At 43.5% G+C, this 12967-nt stretch overlaps 1 protein-coding gene across 2 annotated transcripts in view; it reads right to left on the bottom strand.

The window, feature by feature from the left end:
* The window catches only part of LOC119935821 (probable ATP-dependent RNA helicase DDX60), an 87641-nt gene that overhangs the window by 30607 nt on the left and 44067 nt on the right, over positions 1–12967 (bottom strand). For both annotated transcript variants that reach the window (XM_038755322.1, XM_038755321.1), the window contains exons 25-27: positions 9549–9673; positions 8360–8518; positions 2719–2857 (exon numbers count right to left, since the gene is read on the bottom strand). In XM_038755322.1, coding sequence (XP_038611250.1) covers positions 2719–2857; positions 8360–8518; positions 9549–9673 — 423 coding nt within the window. The remainder of the gene's footprint in view (positions 1–2718; positions 2858–8359; positions 8519–9548; positions 9674–12967) is intronic.

The raw sequence follows: 12967 nt of genomic DNA on the forward strand, positions 1-12967 counted from the left end.
CCCTACTGAGAGCTCACCTCCTCCAGGAGGCCTTCCCAGACTGAGCCCCTTCCTTCCTCTCCCCCTCGTCCCCCTCTCCATCCCCCCGTCTTACCTCCTTCCCTTCCCCACAGCACCTGTATATATGTATATATGTTTGTACATATTTATTACTCTATTTATTTATTTATTTATTTTACGTGTACATATCTATTCTATTTATTTTATTTTGTTAGTATGTTTGGTTTTGTTCTCTGTCTTCCCCTTTTAGACTGTGAGCCCACTGTTGGGTAGGGACTGTCTCTATATGTTGCCAATTTGTACTTCCCAAGCGCTTAGTACAGTGCTCTGCACATAGTAAGCGCTCAATAAATACGATTGATGATGATGATGATGATAACAAGAGTCACCGTCTCTCCACTTGCCCCTCCTTCCATCCAGAAGATTTCAGGGAGCCGCAAAACCCCACTCCCCATCGTATACAATAACAGCTGAATCACTCAGTCGCTCATTCAATCATACTTATTGAGCGCTTATTGTGTGCAGAGCACTGTACTAAGTGCTTGGAAGGTACAATTCGGCAACAAATAGAGACAATCCCTACCCAACGGGCTCACAGTCAAGAAGGGGGGGGGAGAGACAACGAAACCAAACAAGTGGACAGGCATCAGGGGCATAGAATGGTCACCCTGACCTCCCTAACAGTGAAAATATATCTGACAATGATCTTAATGGCCCTTCTCCCTCTTAGACGTCAGAGTTAATATTCATCTGGTTATCAGAGGTATTTGAGTCACAGTCTAAATCCCATTTTGCAGATGAGGTAACTGAGGCACAGAGAAGTTAACTTCAAGGCCCTACTGAGAGCTCACCTCCTCCAGGAGGCCTTCCCAGACTGAGCCCCTTCCTTCCTCTCCCCCTCGTCCCCCTCTCCATCCCCCCATCTTACCTCCTTCCCTTCCCCACAGCACCTGTATATATGTATATATGTTTGTACATATTTATTACTCTATTTATTTTACTTGTACATATCTATTCTATTTATTTTATTTTGTTAGTATGTTTGGTTTTGTCTCCCCCTTTTAGACTGTGAGCCCACTGTTGGGTAGGGACTGTCTCTGTGTTGCCAATTTGTACTTCCCAAGCGCTTAGTACAGTGCTCTGCACACAGTAAGCGCTCAATAAATACGATTGATGATGATGATGATGATGATAAAGTGGATTTGAATATGTGGTAAAAGCTCCCTGAAGCTCCTGGAGGCAGGGATCATGATTACCGACTCCACTGTAATCTCCTAAACACTTAGTATAATGCTCAGCACACAGTACAATACAATAAATACTACAAGAGAAGCATCGTGGCTCAGAGGAAAGAGCACGGGCTTTGGAGTCAGAGGTCCTGGGTTCGAATCCCGACTCTGCCACATGTCTGCTGTGTGACCTTGGGCAAGTCACTTAACTTCAGTTACCTCATCTGTAAAATGGGGATGAAAACTGTGAGCCCCACGTGGGACAGCCTGCTTGCCTTGTATCCTCCCCAGCGCTTAGAACAGTGCTTTGCACATAGTAAGCGCTTAACAAATGCCATCGTTATTATTATTATTATTATTATTGAGTGATTGACTGGAGAAGACATTAGCTTGCAGACGGCAGGACACAAATATACCAATAAAACTCTACTTAAAACAAGCATATTAGATGCCAAAATTCAAGGTGGTAGTAATAATAATAATGATGATGGCATTTATTAAGCGCTTACTATGTGTAAAGTATTATAATAATAACATAATATAATAACATAATAGCATAATAACATAGTATTATGTTAGAGAAGCAGCGTGGCTCAGTGGAAAGAGCCCGGGCTTTGGAGTCAGAGGTCATGGGTTCGAATCCCGACTCCACCGCATGTCTGCTGTGTGATCCTGGGCAAGTCACTTAACTTCTCTGGGCCTCAGTTACCTCATCTGTAAAATGGGGATTAAGACTGTGAGCCCCACATGGGACAACCTGATCACCCTGTATCCTCCCCAGCGCTTAGAACAGTGCTTTGCACATAGTAAGCGCTTAACAAATGCCTATTATTATTATTATTATTATTATTATTATTATTATTAACCCAGAACTGAGTAGCCCAATCCTAATAATAATTATGATGGTATTTGTTAAGCGCTTACTATGTGCAAAGCACTGTTCTAAGCGCTGGGGGGATACAAGGGGATCAGGTTGTCCCATGTGGGGCTCACAGTCTTAATCCCCATTTTACAGAGGAGGGGACTGAGGCACAGAGAAGTGAAGTGACTTGCCCAAAGTCATGCAGCTGACAGTTGGCAGAGGCAGGATTTGAACCCATGACCTCTGACTCCAAAGCCCGTACTCTTTCCACTGAGCCACGCTGCTCCTCTACTACTGGAAATATACCTTTTCACTTCTATGAAAAAGACAACACCACGATCAGCTCATCACTATTTATTTATTTATTTATTTTATTTGTACATATCTATTCTATTTATTTTATTTTGTTAGTATGTTTGGTTTTGTTCTCTGTCTCCCCCTTTTAGACTGTGAGCCCACTGTTGGGTAGGGACCGTCTCTAGATGTTGCCAATTTGTACTTCCCAAGCGCTTAGTACAGTGCTCTGCACATAGTAAGCGTTCAATAAATACGATTGATGATGATGATGATCACTGCAGTACGGATACTGTTTTTCCCTGAAAAATGGTTTTCATCTGAAGCTCTCACCTGACTTTTGATAACCTTTAGACTGGCGTAAGTACAGTTTTCAGGGACCTTTTTCAGCTCCTCCAGCTTCTGCAGTAACTGCTGAAATTCAGCTTCTTGTACCAGGTATTGATCCGCTTTAGAGATGGGTTTTGGATGTCTGCGTAGAGAAGAAATTCTGTTTTACTTATAACCACGGATACTGAATCCACAGGGCCCAGGAAACCATGACTCCCATCATCATCATCATCATCAATTGTATTTATTGAGCGCTTACTATGTGCAGAGCACTGTACTAAGCGCTTGGGAAGTACAAATTGGCAACAGATAGAGACAGTCCCTACCCAACATTGGGCTCACAGTCTAAAAGGGGGAGACAGAGAACAAAACCAAACATACTAACAAAATAAAATAAATAGAATAGATATGTACAAGTAAAATAAATCAATCAATAAATAGAGTAATAAATATGTACAAACATATATACATGGGATTGGCACTGCAGAAGATTTTTGCTTTTTGTTGGTTTTTTTTTTAGTATTTGTAAAGTGCTTACTATGTGCTGAGCACTGTTCAAGTGCTGAGATCAGCTTCACCACCTACCTGCTGCATGACCTTGGGAAGGTCACCTCACTTCTCTGTGCCTAAGTTCCCTGGGCTGGAAAATGGGGATTGATGATGATGAGGATGATGATGATGATGGCATTTGTTAAGCGCTTACTATGTGCAAAGCACTGTTCTAGCGCTGAGATCGGCTTCACCACTTGCCTGCTGTGTGACCTTGGGAAGGTCACCTCACTTCTCTGTGCCTAAGTTCCCTGGGCTGGAAAATGGGGATTGATGATGATGAGGATGATGATGATGGCATTTGTTAAGTGCTTACTATGTGCAAAGCACTGTTCTAGCGCTGAGATCGGCTTCACCACTTGCCTGCTGCGTGACCTTGGGAAGGTCACCTCACTTCTCTGTGCCTAAGTTCCCTGGGCTGGAAAATGGGGATTGATGATGATGAGGATGACGATGATGGCATTTGTTAAGCGCTTACTATGTGCAAAGCACTGTTCTAGCGCTGAGATCAGCTTCACCACTTGCCTGCTGTGTGACCTTGGGAAGGTCACCTCACTTCTCTGTGCCTAAGTTCCCTGGGCTGGAAAATGGGGATTGATGATGATGAGGATGACGATGATGGCATTTGTTAAGCGCTTACTATGTGCAAAGCACTGTTCTAGCGCTGAGATCAGCTTCACCACTTGCCTGCTGTGTGACCTTGGGAAGGTCACCTCACTTCTCTGTGCCTAAGTTCCCTGGGCTGGAAAATGGGGATTGATGATGATGAGGAAGATGATGATGGCATTTCTTAAGCGCTTACTATGTGCAAAGCACTGTTCTAGCGCTGAGATCAGCTTCACCACTTGCCTGCTGTGTGACCTTGGGAAGGTCACCTCACTTCTCTGTGCCTAAGTTCCCTGGGCTGGAAAATGGGGATTGATGATGATGAGGATGGCATTTGTTAAGTGCTTACTATGTGCAAAGCACTGTTCTAGCGCTGAGATCAGCTTCACCACTTGCCTGCTGTGTGACCTGGGGAAGGTCACCTCACTTCTCTGTGCCTAAGTTCCCTGGGCTGGAAAATGGGGATTGATGATGATGAGGATGATGATGATGGCATTTGTTAAGCGCTTACTATGTGCAAAGCACTGTTCTAAGCGCTGGGGAGGATACAAGGTGATCAGGTTGTCCCACGTGGGGCTCCCAGTTTTAATCCCCATTTGACAGATGAGGGAACTGAGGCCCAGAGAAGTGAAGTGACTTGCCCAAAGTCACACAGCTGACAAGTGGCAGAGCGGGGATTAGAACCCATGACCTCTGACTCCCAAGCCCGGGCTCTTTCCACTGAGCCACGCTGCTTCTCCGAGGCTTGAGACTGTGAGCGCCACGTGGGACAGGGACTACGTCCAGCCCGGTTTGCTTGTATCCACTGCAGCGCTTATTACAGTGCCTGGCGTGTAATAAACTATAAACAAATACCATAATTATTATTATTACTTCTGGGCCGAAGCACTCAGCCTCACACCTAATCTACACAGGCAGCCTGAGTGAGAGTGGAGCCCTCAGGGGATAATAATAATCATGGTGATATCGGTTAAGCGTTTACTACGTGCCAATCAATCAATGGTATTTACTGAGCATTTACTGTACACAGAGCAATGTAAGAAGCGTTTGAGAGAGTACGCTCTGTTCTATAATAATAATAATAATAATAATGGCATTTATTAAGCGCTTACTACGTGCAAAGCACTGTTCTAAGCGCCGGGGTAGATACAAGGTAATCAAGTTGTCCCACGTGGGGCTCACAGACTTAATCCCCATTTTCCAGATGAGGGAACTGAGGCCCAGAGAAGTGAAGTGACTTGCCCAACGTCACACAGCTGACAAGTGGCGGAGCCGGGATTTGAACCCATGACCTCTGACTCCAAAGCCCGAGCTCTTTCCACTCTTTTAAGTATTGAACTGAACACCAGGATGAAAAGCAGAGTGGCCTAGTGGAAAGAATACGGGCCGGGAGTCGGAGGACGTGGGTTTTGCCAGTGGCCTGCGGTGTGACCTTGGACAAGTCACTTATCTTTGCCTCAGTTTCTTCATTTATAAAATGGGGACTTATTGCCTCGTCTCCCTCCTACTCAGACTGTGACCCCCAGGTGAGGCAGGGACTGTGTTAGCCCTAATTAACTTGTATCTACCCCAGTGATTAGAACAGTGGTTGACACACAGTAAGGGCTTGAGAAATACCATTAAAAATAATGATAATAATAATAATCAGGTCGAACACAGTCCCTGTTTCACACGGAGCTCACAGGGGGAGGAAGAACAAGTATCAAATCCCCATTTTACAGATGGGGAAACTGAGGCAAAGACAAGTGAAATGACTTGTCCAAGGTAACACAGCAGAAAAGTGGCAGAGTGGAATTAGAGCTCAGGTCCCCTCCCCGCCAGGCTTTTTCCACTCCCCAAAAGCCTTTGCACAAGATGCTCAATTTAACCCTCTCTCCTTGGGATGGTAGCCAAGAGGTGACTTCAGTCTAGATTTTCCTCTAGACCCATACCTAGATGAAACAGTGGTATTTATTTGAGAAGCAGCGTGGCTCCGTGGAAAGAGCCCGGGCTTTGGAGTCAGAGGTCATGGGTTCAAATCCCGGCTCCGCCACTTGTCAGCCGTGTGACTTTGGGCAAGTCGCTTCACTTCTCTGTGCCTCAGTTACCTCCTCTGTAAAATGGGGATTAAAACTGTGAGCCCCATGTGGGACAACCTGATCACCTTGTAACCTCCCCAGTGCTTAGAACAGTGCTTTGCTCATAGTAAGCGCTTAACAAATACCATTATTATTATTTATTGAGTGCTTACTATGTGCAGAGCACTGTACTGAGCGCTCGGGAAAGTACAATACAACAGAGTTGGTAGACACGTTCCCTGCCCACAACAAGCTTACAGTCTAGTTGTATAATGGGAAGCTCGGACATTTCTAAAGAGAGCCAAATAGAAATGCTGCACTCATTGCAGAAGCAGCGTGGCTTAGTGGAAAGAGCCCGGGCTTGGGGGTCAGAGGTCGTGGGCTCTAATCCCGGCTCCGCCACTTGTCTGCTGTGTGCCCTTGGGCAAGTCACTTAACTTCTCTGTGCCTCAGTTCCCTCATCTGTAAAATGGGGATTAAGACTGTGAGCCCCGTGGGGGACAACCTGATTACCTTGTATCTATCCCAGCTCTCAGTAAGCACTTAACAAATACCACTATTATTATTATTATCCTCTCTGCTACCTAAAACAACCACTGGGCCCTTCACCCTAGGAATAGACCATTCATTCATTCATTTAATCATATTTACTGAGCACTTACTGTGTGCAGAGCACTGTACTAAGCGCTTGGGAAGTACAAGTTGGCAGCATATAGTGATCAAATGTGTCAGACACTGGAAGTTTGCTTAGTTGAACTTAAATTGGAGCTTTCTGAAAAAAACCTGCCACCTGCCCTGCCCATATTCTCCCTCGAGACTCCCTCCCCCTTCATGTTATTCATTCAATCGTATTTATTGAGCACTTACTGTGTGCAGAGCACTGTACTAAGTGCTCAGAAAGTACAGTACAGCAACAAAGAGAGACAATTCCTGCCCACAATGGGTGGCGGGGGGGGGGACTGACATCAATACAAATAAACAGGCACCAATATAAATAAATAGAATAATAATAATAATATATGCATACATACGTGCTGTGGGGCGGGGAGAAGAAGGAAGAGCAAAGGCAGCAAGTCAGGGTGACGTGGAAGGGAATGGGAGCTGAGGAAAAGGGGGGCTTCCGGCAACTCCCCACCTTTAAAACCCTCCTAAAAAAATCACATCTCTTCCCACACTAAGCCATTTTATTTGCCCTTTTCACCTCCCCTTTGTGTCAACTATGTACTTGGCTATTTATCCCTTAAGCCCAGCGATACTCATCCCAGCCCCATAATACTTCAACCCACTCAACTCACTCCCTCACCCAGCCCTTCTCTGATCTCCTACCACTAACCTACATCAAGGCCCTACTGAGAGCTCACCTCCTCCAGGAGGCCTTCCCAGACTGAGCCCCTTCCTTCCTCTCCCCCTCGTCCCCCTCTCCATCCCCTCATCTTACCTCCTTCCCCTCCCCACAGCACCTGTATATATGTATATATGTTGGTACATATTTATTACTCTATTTATTTTACTTGTACATATCTATTCTATTTATTTTATTTTGTTAGTATGCTTGGTTTTGTTCTCCGTCTCCCCCTTTTAGACTGTGAGCCCACTGTTGGGTAGGGACTGTCTCTATATGTTGCCAACTTGTACTTCCCAAGAGCTTAGTACAGTGCTCTGCACACAGTAAGCGCTCAATAAATACGATTGATTGATTGATTGATTGATCCCGGAATCACCTCCGCCGGACACTTCCTTCGCTCCCGTGCACAAGCCACAGAGCGCTGCCGGAAGAATTCCAGATATCAGGCCCATCTTGTCCATCTCCCATTCATCCTTGCCTGCTTTAGTGCTGCCTTCTTTTCTGCATGGCAACATTGTTTCTCCATCCATATTGACTCCTGTGCCCATTGTCTTCGCCAGTTGTTTCAGACGTTTAATTCTATCCTCAAGCCTCCTGCCCTCCCCAGCATCTCTCGCATCTAAGGCTAGCTGCGTACTTGGCTGAAAAAATTGCCATCAGCTGTGATCTCCTTAAAAATCTCTCCCAAGCCCTTATTCTGCACACAGTAAATGCTCAATAAATACGATTGCTCGATTGGTTGATTGATTGCACAGACAATACCCAAATTCTAAGTGACACTGTGTTCAGTAACCATCATTACTGAAATTTTTAATAACTTTAAGGGAACGATGCATGATAGTGAGGACTTTCTGTGCATAGAGAACTGTACTAAGCACCATCTTTGCAGACCACTCCAGTCTGCGTTGGGGGTCTTGGCACAGTTACCCGCCTTCCTCTGTGTGCCTCCCACTAGAACCCAAACCTAGCCTGATCTAACAGGCCTTGTAGGCCAAGTTCAATGCTTTTATGGAATCTGCAATGCTTTTCTGGAATTTATATGCACCAGCAAAATCAATTTACCAATTCGCCCCGACAAAATACTCACATTTCTGGCTGCTTCTCAATGGATTTTGTCACTTTTCTCAGTCTTTTGTCTAGGGCAGAGGCCTCTTTCTCAGCATTGGGAGACTGCTGTTCTTGCTGCTTCTCCTCCAGCGATTTATATACTTCATTAGCCCTCAATTCCACGTCTGTTATTTTAAAACTGGAAACAGACGAGGCACATAAAGCGAACAAGTTTCATTAAAAGAAAAGAGTGTGCTGCTGGCCTAAAACACGCCAATACATAAGAGGTCTCTGAGGTCGGTACGCCTGGACTGTTGGAACTAATGTCCTTAATTTTTACTATCTGTACCTTCGTACCAGACCATTGGAATGTATAATCCTACTACTACTATTAATAGTGAGACAGGAAGGATAGTGGTGCCGTCTACAGTGATGGGAAAGTCAGTGGAAGGACAGGGTTTGGGGGGGAAGATAGGAGCTCTGTTTTGGACATGTTAAGCTTGAGGTGATGGGAGGACATCCAAGGAGCGATGTCTCGGAGGCAGAAGGAAATGCGAGATTACAGAGGAGAGAGATCAGGGCTGGAGATGTAGATTTGGGTATCATCTGCGTAGAGGTGGTAGCGGATGGGAGCGAATGAGTTCTCCAAGGGAGTTGGTGTAGACGGAGAATAGAAGGGGACAAAGGACTGAACCTTGAGGGACCCCAACCGTTTGGGAGGCAGGGGAGGAGCCCGCAAAGAAAACTGAGAATGAGTGGCCAGAGAGATAAGTGGCGATACCGTCCCTGGTGCCTTCCTTAAATACAAAGGAAAACTATAAAAACATATACATTGTAGCGCAGAGAACACAGAGACCCCAAACTCGGTCCAAATCAGACAACCAACCGCCGAGGAACTGAGTGGCCCCTTGTACCGTAGCAGCGTGTAGAGAAGCAGCGTGGCTCAGTGGAAAGAGCCCGGGCTTTGGAGTCAGAGGTCACGGGTTCAAATCCCGGCTCTGCCAGTTGCCGGCTGTGTGACTTTGGGCAAGTCACTTGACTGCTCTGTGCCTCAGTTACCTCATCTGTAAAATGGGGATTAAGACTATGAGCCCCCAGTGGGACAACCTGATCACCTTGTAACCTCCCCAGCGCTTAGAACAGTGCTTTGCGCACAGTAAGCGCTTAATAAATGCTATTATTATTATTATTGTTTCCTCCTATTTGCCAATTAGACCTTTAGGACTTACATGAAGAACAGAGCAGGCAATTTGTCCATTTTCCTTAGTTTTTCAACAAGAAGAGGGAATTTAACCATCATCTCTTGTGAACAAGGAACACAGTTAGGTTTCAGATTATTCAGTACCTGTCTGACCTACAGAAAGACACAAATATTTAGTTATCATCATTATTATTATTATGGTATTTATCAAGCACTGTCTCCCCCTTTTAGACTGTGAGCCCACTGTTGGGAAGGGACTGTCTCTATATGTTGCCAATTTGTACTTCCCAAGCGCTTAGTACAGTGCTCTGCACATAGTAAGCGCTCCATAAATACGATTGATGATGATGAAGCATAGAGGTAGATACGAGTTAGATTGGATACAGTCCTTGACCTTCATGGGGCTCCCATCTAAGTAGGAGGGAGAAAAGGCATTGAATCTCATTTTACAGATGAGGAAACTGAGGCACAGAGAAGTGAAATGACTTGTCCAAGGTCACACACAGCAGGCAAGTAGTAGAGCTGAGATAAAAACACAGGTCTTCTGCTTCCCAGGCCTGGGCTCTTTCCATTAGGCCACGCTGCTTCATAAGAACAAAACCTTATAGTGGTTATGATTGATTTCGCATTTTCACGTTTGAGGGAATTACAGGTAAGATTGGTTAAAAAAGGCAAATATCTCAACAGAATGGGTGGGGCATCGAGGACTTGGCTTTGCCCTTCCCGAGCATGAGACCATATCTTAGAGTTTCTGATTGGGAGAATGTGTCAATCACTTCAGCGTGCCTCAGTGGAAAGAGCACGGGCTTTGGAGTCAGAGGTCATGGGTTCAAATAATAATAATAATGATGGCATTTCTTAAGCACTTACTATGTGCAAAGCACCGTTCTAAGCGCTGGGGAGGTTACAAGGTGATCAGATTGTCCCACGGGGGGCTCACAGTCTTAATCCCCATTTTCCAGATGAGGTAACTGAGGCCCAGAGAAGTGAAGTGACTTGCCCAAAGTCACACAGCTGACAATTGGCGGAGCTGGGATTTGAACCCCTGACCTCTGACTCCAAAGCCCGGGCTCTTTGCACTGAGCCACGCTGCTTCTCCCAACTCCGCCACTTGTCAGCTTTGTGACTTCGGGCAAGTCACTTAACTTCTCTGTGCCCCAGTTATCTCATCTATAAAATGGGAATTAAGACTGTGAGCCCCATGTGGCACAACCTGATCACCTCGTAACCTCCCCAGCGCTTAGAACAGTGCTTTGCACACAGTGAGCGCTTAATAAATGCCAGCATCATTATTATTACTTCAACTAGCCAATGGAACAAAACTGGGTAAATACATTGAGAGGGACCGTCTCTATATGTTGCCAACTTGTACTTCCCAAGCGCTTAGTACAGTGCTCTGCACACAGTAAGCGCTCAATAAATACGATTGAATGAATGAATGAATGAATGACAGCAAGTTGAAGCCGTGGGGTTGGGGAGGTATGTGGATGTCTTAAATTACAAATGAGCAGAAACATAAGGAACAGTGGATAGAGCAAAGGCCTGAGACTCAGAAGGTTATGGATCTATTCCTGGCTTCGCCACTGCTGTGTGACCTTGGACAAGTCACATCACTTCTCTATGGCTCGTTAATCTGTAAAATAGGGATTGAAACTGTAAGCTCCACATATCATTATTATCATAATATAATATAATATAAAATATACTATTATTAATATAATATAAAATATAATACAACATAATACAATATAATATAATGTAATATAATACAATATAGTACAATATAATATGATATAATATAATATAATATAATATAATATAATATTGCGATATGGCATAATATAATATAATAATATATTAGCACGATATGACAATATAATATAATATAATATAATATAATATAATATAATAATATATTATAATATAATATAATATGATATGATATGATATAATACAATATAATATAATATAATATGATATAATATAATATATAATACACAATATAATATAACAGAATATAATATATAATATAACAGAATATAATATAATATAATATAATATAATGACACAATATAATAATATAATATAATATAATATATAACATAATATAATATAATATAATACAATGATATAATATAATAATATAATATAATATAATATATAATATAAGATATAATATAATATAATAATATAATATAATATAATATAATATAATATAATATATAATATAATATAATATAATATAATATAATATTGATGATATTTACAAAGTGCCTACTATGTGTCACTGGGGTGGATACAAGCAAATTGGGTTGGACACAGTCCCTGTTCCACATGGGGCTCACGGTCCCACAGTCTCAATTCCCATTTTACAGATGAAGTAACTGAGGCACAGAGAAGTTAAGTGACTTGCCCAAGTTCACACAGCAGACAAGTGGCAGAGACAGGACTGTGTCCAACCCTATTTGCTTGCATTCACCCCAGCACTTAGTACAGTGCGTGGCAAGTGCTTAATAAATACCGCAATTATTACTATTACTATTAAACAAGCAACTTGCTCCAAAATGTATCAATCAAGAGCACTATATGAGGAAGCAGGCCCTTTTCCAAGTCCCTCATCAAGTTCTTCACAGGATGTAGCATCAAAAATTATTTTTCCCCATCTGCTCCAACTCTCCTGGTCCCTAAGTCTCCAGTTCCTTCCTCCATCGCTCCTCCTCGCTCACATTTCAAAACAGAAGATGGTTTTGTTTTGCTTTTAACCAAAGGAACTGCCCAATGTGACTGAGCAGTAGCTCTTCACATACATCGTCACCAAAAATGTCAGTGTCAGCAATAGCCGTGGGTTTGTGGAGCTTTGTACTAATCAAGTGTTGGGTTTTACAGGAGAATCCACAGAAAGAACAACTGGGGAAATAGCACAGCCTGGGGAAGCAGAGTGGCCGAGTGGTCAGAGCAAGGGCCAGGGTTTTAATCCCAGCTCTGCCACTTGTCTGCTCTGTGACCTCGAGTAAGTCACTTCACTTCTCTGTGCCTCGCTTGTAAAATTGGGATTAAGACTGTGAGCCCCATGCGGGACATTGACTGTTTCCAACCTGATTACCTTGCATTTACCCCAGCGCTTAGTACCATGACTGGCACATAGTTGGCACTTAACAAGAACAATATAAAAATAAAAGAGTGCGGCTGTGATTTTATTATTCATTAGCACTTCCAAAAGAGGATGGAAAGAATAACAATCATAATAATGGCATTTATTAAGGGCTTACTATGTGCAAAGCACTGTTCTAAGCACTGGGGAGGTTACAAGGTGATCAGGTTGTCCCACGTGGGGCTCACAGCCAAAGGAAACAAACTCAGCCAGGACGATTTCCCCCTGATCAGCAGCCCACTTTATTACCCTGTACAAACAATTGTCTGAAATCTATCTGGAATTTGAACCAGAAG

Source organism: Tachyglossus aculeatus, chromosome 12 (genome assembly GCF_015852505.1).
Source record: "Tachyglossus aculeatus isolate mTacAcu1 chromosome 12, mTacAcu1.pri, whole genome shotgun sequence".
In the NCBI taxonomy this organism is placed as follows: domain Eukaryota; kingdom Metazoa; phylum Chordata; class Mammalia; order Monotremata; family Tachyglossidae; genus Tachyglossus; species Tachyglossus aculeatus.